This window comes from Merops nubicus, unplaced genomic scaffold (genome assembly GCF_000691845.1).
Source record: "Merops nubicus isolate BGI_N331 unplaced genomic scaffold, ASM69184v1 scaffold18763, whole genome shotgun sequence".
Classification (NCBI taxonomy): domain Eukaryota; kingdom Metazoa; phylum Chordata; class Aves; order Coraciiformes; family Meropidae; genus Merops; species Merops nubicus.
Genome location: NW_008601154.1, coordinates 1 through 8,860, shown reverse-complemented (window position 1 = coordinate 8,860; position 8,860 = coordinate 1). Strand labels below are relative to the sequence as shown.

Genomic DNA, 8,860 nt, shown 5'->3' with positions numbered 1-8,860 from the left:
TCATGCCAAATCAACTACAAGATAACCTCTGCCTTTTTCTAAAGCAGCCCAAAGCACATAGGTGCTTCGGAAAGTAAAGCAAAGTGGTGTCATTAGCAACTGAAGCAGGACATAAGGTGCTGTATGAAACAGCACTGCCAGTTCTCACAGCAAAGATCTTCCTTGCAAAGGATATGATCTGACTAAACACTCTTCAGTACATATATAAACAAACTTGACAGTTTTTCTCCTCCCTCATCTAAGCATAGTGAAGACAAGATTACAGATAATTCTACACCTGCACTTTGAAGAAAGAAAATCTCTTTCTAGTTCTTTTACCACTTAAGATTTTTTCCTAAACATATGGAATTATTCTTCTTGATAATTTCTCAGCATAAATATGTTTAAGATTTCTAGCTATTAATCTGTGAACAGGAAATAACTATAATGTCAATTAATCAAGAAACATTTACAAAAATTAATTCAGAAAATGGCTAATTCCATGGCTCTAAATGTAACAATGTAGACCTTGATACCAAGAAACTGAACATTGTAAGGGAAGGCTTCCATGCCACTGGCATCACAGGCCTCAAAAAAATTCACAGGCTCCTCAAGCACAATATGGTGAGGTTTATGATGGAAAGCTACCTCTGAAAGCTTGACTTTATATTGGATTTCTCATAATCTTAAATACAAACAAATCAGTGAACGAACAAATTATGAGATGTTAAGAGCTTAAATGAAGGTATTTATATATTTATTTTTAAAAGATATACAAATGAATTCTTCAAAAATATTAATATGAACTTTATTGCATATATCATTCCATAATAATTTTGAGATATGACAATAAATACAACAAAAGCTTTAAGTTACTGAAGGTGGGAGAGACATATCTGAATAGGATTGTCTATCAAAGCGACTTAAGTCATCTTGGAGATTACCAAACCATCTGACTTCAAACTCTGTGGCTGATGCAGTTACCAGTGATGACAGTGCTGAAGGGCCTATGCATTTTACTTCACCCTGAAACTCCTCTTTTAGTTTTTCTGGTATAAGATCCTGCCCCATAATCTGCAAACAGAGTAAGCAAGAAGATGGCAAAAAAAGAAAACAACTTGCAGAGAAAGCAGCAAATATGACATTAATACAGATTTTACAAGAAAACGCCTTGACATATGAACCAGACGCCACCTCAGAAGCTTCCAAGTCACGACCAAGTTCTCTGCCTGTTGCATTCTGCAATAAACACAGAGAACTGAGAGGCCAAGCTTCACAGGGACACAACCCCACCCAGCTTCTGGCTGCACTTGTAGAGGGGGATTTTTACTCTCTGAGTAGCAGCAGAAATCTCAAAGCCAACGCTGCATTCAGTGCTCACCTTGCAACATCACCAACACACTCATCTTCTCCTGGGAGTGTCAGACCATGGGGAGCAAGAGAAGTTTCTTTTCATAAGCTGTTCAAAACCTGAGATACACTGCCCTCTTATGGATGCAACCCCCCAAGACTGCCTGCCAACCCACAACGGCTTGGCTTGTGCCAACCTACAGCTGTTATAGGGATAGCCGAGTTAGAATCACACTGACTTCTGTTTGTTCTTTAAGATAAAAGTTAGAAACTCTACAAATAGCACTAAAAATGTTTAATCTTTATGAATTAAGTCCTGAAGTGCTACTCTCCTTTGTGTTTCTTTGAATGTAGAACCCAATACATCAAACAGAATGAAGAAATCATGTAAAAAAGGATGCCTCTAGCTTTTTCTGAAAATGTTTAATACTTTTGCTGGAAGTGTTTAATACTGTCTCTGGCCACCAAAGTAATCTCCAATTCCATTTCATACTTGTGATTCACTTGGCGGCATCTAAAATTCCTGAGATAAAAATCTGCATCCCAGGAAATGCAGAGCAATGATGCATCTGCAAATACAAGTCCAATGAGAAACTTCACAACCCTGAACATTCCCAAAAGGAGAATCTCAGCAGAACAGAGATACGCCTGCATGACACAAGCCAGCACTACATAGGTATCACCACCAGTTCCAGGTAACACATCACCAGGGCAACCCACCCCAGCTAATTTACCTTGCTTCCTGGCACAGTTAATTAGCTCAGGGGAGTGTCACAGTTGAAACTCTTTGTGCCAGAACTGGCTCAGGTACTTCGACCAGCCTACGTATAGCTGAGAACCTGCAAAGAGTGAAACATGCCTTACCTTGGTCATCAACAGCAAGGAGTTTTCACTGAAACCAAGACATGCCACTTTGTCATCAATCTCTTTTTGTCCTTTTATGTTATTCTCTAGTGCAAAAGAGGACTGTTGCAACTGAGTAAGCTGAAGTAAAAGCCTGAAATAAAAGAGGCAGTTACAAAAAAAGCACAGCGAGCAAAAGAGTAAGTCAGCAAACCCAACCAAAACGTAATAGTTTAAACCAGCCCTTCCTCCTGATTTTTGCCCACTGCAAAGAAACAAATACACCCAGATCAATCTACTGCTTGTCTGGTAGGTCCATGCTATGAGAGGAGTACTGACAAGTACTGTGCCCAAGCATTTTCTCCCGATGTATTCATCACACAATTCAGAAGTGAAGCTTGGACCTGCGACCATTAACTGCAGCACATCATGTGTCCCACATCCTTGTTAAGGATGTCTCAACAAGACAGCGGCACGTTTTTGCCTATGGCAGTGATTATCTTTGTAACCTGAAAAGGTAGAAATTTGGGAGCTTCAGACAAATATCAAACATCCTCCCCACAGAGGCCAATTCGCAAATATTCTCTAAAATCCTTTACCAGTTCTACATTCAAGGTGCTGCCCCAGAAGCCACCAGCAGGATTCAGCAAAGGTTAGACACTGTGCTCACAACGTGGTTTCATGGCACAGAGGGATCCCACCACCTACTGCTCCACCAGAGAGAGCAGTGGCAGCTCTGAGCCCTCCTCGCACAGGGACTGTAAAATTTGTCAGCAGACCAAATACCTAAGTGTGTTCAATCAAGGGACCACTGGGACTTAGCAGTACTGTTACTGAAACTATCTTTAATTCAAGCTTTATGCATAAAGAACAACAACAATTTTTTTAATGACATTTACCAAAGTTAAATGAAGCAGGTGCTGTAATAAAGGTGTGTATTTTTATGAAGAGAAGATTTAAGATCTTAGATGAAAGTTTTCATTTGACCATCGTAAACATCAAAATTTACAACTCTGAACCAACAAACCATTTGTAAACTGAGTCAAGTTTTGGCTGGGAAATTCAAAGTAAAAATGGAAAGTATTTTCAGTTTGTAAAATGTTTTCATTTCAAAATTTTCATCAAGATAATGTAAGAAAGAACGAAATCTCTATGAAAATTAAACAATTTCTCCAGTATTTTTCTGTTGACAGAACTAGAAGATCTAATTATTCATGATGCTTTAATGCAGAACCTTATTTCCTACAAAAAGCAATACTAACATCCTTTTTCCACGTGCAATTTAACCTGCACATACATTTATACCATGTCCACATCTCACTTAAAATCTAGCAGAGTTGAAAACAGTAGACGACCTGTGTAATGCATGAACCCTAAGCAGGGGAGAAACTTGCCCTGGACAAGTGTACCTCCACATATAAACCACAGAAACACTTTGTGAAACTGTGCAGCCAAGCAAGGAAATCCCACAATTTAGAATTGTCTCAGTGCTGAACCACAGACACAAAATAAGCAGCACATATTATTTTAGTATGAATGTAGCATTAATATTCAGTATCAGTACTAAATGTATTAACTTCTCCCAAGCAGCAATTAAAATCATCGTCTCTTAGTCTGAGTACTGTTCAAAGCTACTATAACTTTTTTTACATTTATTAAATCTTACTCTAACAGGGCAGTTATAAAGTGTTCTCTGTAAACAATTGTGGAAGTTCATAAAATGGCTTTAAATACATTCAGTGACTAATATATTACTGAGAGACAAGGGGTGAGGGGGTGAGAAACCCTGAGACTACTTTAACAAAACCAGTTCCTTATTGTCTCTTTGAAAGATTATGTTTTGGTTTTTTTGTTGTGTGCAGGGGTTTTAGGGAGAGAGGGAAGAAAATGAAAGAGCGTTTTAATGCAGCCCTGTCAATCAGCTGTCACAGAGTTCATTTTTCAACCTCATCCAGTATGCAGATCAGGGTATTATACTAAAATACATTTTCGCTCCAGCATGAAGCTTCAAGCAAGAGAGACAGGTGGCACTCGTGGAAGGAAGCCTGGCTGCCCTTCCCTTTGGGGCTTTAACACCACACCAGGAAACAGCCGAGCTTGAACAGGAGCACTTGATGAAGAACAAGCCCTTCTGTATATAATTACCCCCAAAAAATTCACATAAGGTCACTGAAAAATGCTTTACTTCTCAACACTGCATGACACTGGTTTACTCCTTCCACTCAGATTTAGGCTGGTCACAGCTACCATGCTGGTAGATTTTACTTTTTAGACCTGAAGCAACAGCAAGATACTTCTAAGCTAGTGGTGCCAGCACCAAAACAAACATTTAAATTGAAAATGTGAACTGAAAATATTAAGGCTGGGAAAAACATGCTTTAAACTGTTCTTGACTGGAAGAAGTTAACATTCATCTAAGAATATGTTTCGTTACCTTGCTCTAACAAAGGAGGCACCTGCCTTTATCCCAGCTTTCTTCAACACGTTCTGCTCCTGGGACTCCGAGGCTGAGCGTTTTCCTTTGTCCGTCCTTCCCGGTTCTTCTGAAGTGCAGAGGAATTCTTTTACAGCTTGGCTGCTGCCACGAGTCCCTGCACTCTCTCTTGTTTCTGTGGCAAGGCTGGACCAGGAGCCTTCTTTATGGCTGTCTGATGTGTGAGACTCCAAACTAATCTCTCTTCCAGCTGATGTTTTGAAACTATTATGGTTTACACAAACCTCTTCAGCCTGATTTAGATTTGTTTCTGGAATGACTAATGTAGACAAACTCTGTAAAAGGCTCATATAAGCTTCAGCAAGTAACTTCCAGTACCAAGGGTTGAAAGGATGTAAGCAGATCAGTTGCTGCAGACACATCATCTTTTTTTCTGTGTTTCCCAGACCCTTGTAAATGGCGAACTGTAGGTTGAGAACTGTCGTTAAGTGATCTGTGTTAGTAGCACTGCTTCTCTAGAAACAAATGGTAACAGATTAAAACCAGGAGTAGAACAGAATAAACCCTCAGAGTCTAATAAACCGTCTCCCTGAATGATGACACACAAATATCACTAAAGGTAATTTTTAAATTGTACAAAACTGTGCTCTTAATTGTAAGTGACAGAAGCTGATGCAGATCAGGCACGATCCAGGTGACAGCATTCCCTCTGGCTGCCCTGTCCCAGTCTGAGAGGCATGAAGAAGAAACAACCTCTGCTGTTGTTTGTTTGCCTTCAGAGTTTTATACATCTACCCTGCTTTGTAATACAAACACCTTTCATATAAAATAAACAGCAGCAGTAAGGTTCTAGCAGACTTCAGAGCCTCTGGACCTTCCCTTTATGAGAAAAACCCAGTTTGTGGTTAGATCCTCTTCTTGGTGGCAGTCTGGCAACAAGTATGTGCAAATAAAAGGGAGTTTTGAACCGTCACTCTTATAATGGAAAGATTTAAACACTCATTTATCCCCTTCCTTACAATTCCTATTACATTACATTAATTCTGCCTGGCAGAGCATGATATTTAGTCCCTTCCAGGACTACCAGTCTCCCTGCACAGGGAGCTCATTGTGGTACAGGGTGTTCTGATTTCTAAAGAGTGATTATATCTGCAGTGACAGTTACCCTCTGTTTACCAAATACTCTGCACACTGAACATCCTAAGGGATTACACACATGAAGATTATTTTTCCAGAAAATGGTCCATATAAAAGAACTGCTGGCAATATTTTCATGCTCAAAGCCTAAAAGAATGGTTGCCTTATGTACCATTTTTTCTGCAATATCCAGAGCCTCCTTGTGCCTTCCTAGGTGAGACAAGCACCGAGCCTGGCCCTCCTGGACATCTCGTCTCATTGCAGTGTTGCTGGCAGGTAAGAGAAGTAGGCAGTTGGAGTATTCACACAGGGCTTGCTAGTTGCGTCGACAAAAAGAAAAGCCAAACAAAGAGTGAGAGATTTTGATTTCAAAGCAAGCCTGACGATATGTTTTGTTTATGACTACAGTCACAAAGAGGACTCAGGAGTTGAAGTCCACATTTTCATTTCTCTGGACTCAGCTACCACCTGTATGCCAGCAACAGACTAGAGCCCCAGTACCACAGAGCCAAGTCTCCATGGTGGCGAGCAAGCTCAACCCGAACCCATGTTTAAGCCCCGGCATTTACCACACATCTGTCCACCCCTCCCCTACCAGGCCTGATTCAGAAGGGAACATCTACCAACTCGGGCAATATGTGGCACGAGGCATCTTTCCTCCAGCTGCTAACTCGATGATTGGAGAACTTATCCTACATCTGGTGGGCCTTGTTTCAAATCCATGACATCCTCCACGGGAAGGTTTGAACTTGCAAGTACCTCACCTCAAGTGAATAATCAGCACATCAGAGAATACCACAAGGAAAGTGAATCTCCATCTTTCCTGTAGGGTAGTTCTAATTTGCATGAAATAATTAAGTATTAATTTGGCTAAGGAAAAAGGCAAGAATGAGCAATACTTCTGTAGCTTAATGCTCAGGGCACTCACCAGGACTCCAATTAACATTTAAACACATTAAGAATTCGGTGAAGCTAAGACTGGAATCTTGGTTGGTTCCTTCCCCTCTGTGTAAGTGCTCAGACCAGAAGACTAAAGAGCAGTGCTCATTCTCCCATCTCTCAAAATGAATATTTAATTACTCCTTGCAAACATGAATGGTTCTAACAGACAGAGCTTCCAGGCAACATACCCTAACTGCTTCCCAGCAAAACTGCTGAAATATTTTTCTTCCTTGGTGTTAAGCTCACATTTCTCCTCAAGCAGAAGACAGAGAACCTCTCTGCCTAGCACAGCCGCCCCCTTCACCTCGTTATGTGACAAAAGGATACAACCTGGCAAGGATCAGGCATTACGAATCCCAGGCAGATTCCACAGTCATCCAGGTCATAAAAACAGGCACAGCTTACTACAGCTGGCATGGAAAGGTATTCACAGTGAGTGAAGCGACTAATACCCCCACTTATTTATTTCCATCCCCCTTTCTACGGCCAGTGACGTCAAATCTGTACTTTTATGTGCACTCTAGTTCTGGTTCTGTCACAGTGATCCATGTTAGCAGTAAGACTGACAACTAGACATTTTTAACATGGAACACTGCAGCCCAGAAGGCCAACCAGATCCTGGGCTGCATCAAGAGAAGTGTGGCCAGCAGGTGGAGGGAGGTGATTCTCCCCCTCTACTCTGCTCTGGTGAGACCCCACCTGGAGTACTGCATCCAGTTCTGGAGCCCCCATTACAAGAGGGACGTGGACCTGCTGGAGCGTGTCCAGAGAAGGGCCACGAGAATGATCCGAGGGCTGGAGCAGCTCTCCTGTGAGGACAGACTGAGAGAGTTGGGGCTGTTCAGTCTGGAGAAGAGAAGGCTCCCAGGTGACCTTATTGTGGCCTTCCAGTATCTTAGGGGGGCCTACAAGAAAGCTGGGGAGGGACTTTTTAGGCTATCGGGTAATGACAGGACTAGGGGGAATGGGGCAAAGCTGGAAGTGGGTAGATTCAGGCTGGATGTGAGGAAGAAGTTCTTCACCATGAGCGTGGTGAGACCCTGGAATGGGTTGCCCAGGAAGGTGGTTGAGGCTCCATCCCTGGGGGTCTTTAAGGCCAGGCTGGATGAGGCTCTGGGCAGCCTGATCTAGTGGAAGGTGTCCCTGCTCATGGCAGAGGGGTTGGAACTGGGTGATCCTTGTGGTCCCTTCCAACCCTGACAGATTCTGATTCTGTTTTAGCAGAGGACTTAGTAGTGTTGGCTTAATGGTTGGACTTGATGATCTTAAAGGTCTCTTCCAACCTAAAGGATTCTATGATTCTATGACAGAGAAGGGTTAGGAAGCAACAGTCTGTTCCACTAGCAGATCTGGGGAGGTGTCATTCTCCCCTGAGAGGGCACCAGAGCACACAGCAAGGAGCAATCTGCTCTTCCTGAGGCTCACCAGCCATGTCTGACTGCAGCTTGAGGCATCGTTTTTCCTCAGTACACTTTTCTGAATGCCTTTGGGGCGTCTCAGCTGACTGAAGGGCATATTGGGTATGGACAAGGCAGCAGTAGTGCTGGAGAGGCACTAAGAAGCAGAAGGCAGTGTGAACTGAGCTACAAAAATATCCACAGACCCAACGGGTCAGGTGAAAGGAGTGGAGGCAGAAGTCCTCCTGAGGGCTTTGAAATCAGGGAGCCATTGATGCAAACTATAGCCTAGAACAAAAAGCCATAACAGTAGAAACAAGGGCAAAAGGACCTGATTTCAACCAGTAAACAAGGTGACAAAAGACTGGATCCTGCAGCTAAGACTATAGAGGCGGGAGCCCATCAATGATCCACAATGCAGCTCAGGAAGAAGGCAGCAAGGACAGGACCTAGGACTACGGCAGGCAGGAACAGACACAGGGAATGGCAACGCAGCCCCAAAGGCACGACCAGCCATCCAGAGCGAGGGGAGAGAACAGAGAGGTGGGACAGTCAACGATGAAGCTCCTAAGCCCGCGGCCAGGAGCCTGACAACTTCAGTCAGCTTCCACTTGCGAGAGGTGAGTAGCAGCAACCTGGCAGTCCCCGCGGGACTGGTGTTATCCCCAGGCGCAGAGACACTCCCATGCTTGACTCTGGCCGCCCGTGCCTTCCACGGCCACAGGCACCAGCTCCGCTCGCTGCTGAAGCCCTCGGACGCGCAGGCCGGACCTGGCTC

General features: G+C 43.2%; 1 protein-coding gene across 1 annotated transcript; it reads right to left on the bottom strand.

Moving 5' to 3' along the window:
* Positions 1-846: 846 nt before the first annotated feature.
* On the bottom strand, positions 847-6,059 carry LOC103770651 (chromosome unknown open reading frame, human C8orf76; the record flags this gene model as incomplete). The annotated part of the gene is made up of 4 exons (XM_008937921.1): positions 847-1,053; positions 2,194-2,326; positions 4,607-5,121; positions 5,916-6,059. Coding segments are annotated over 4 exons (999 nt in total), but the record flags the coding sequence as incomplete, so codon positions are not given.
* Positions 6,060-8,860: the final 2,801 nt, after the last annotated feature.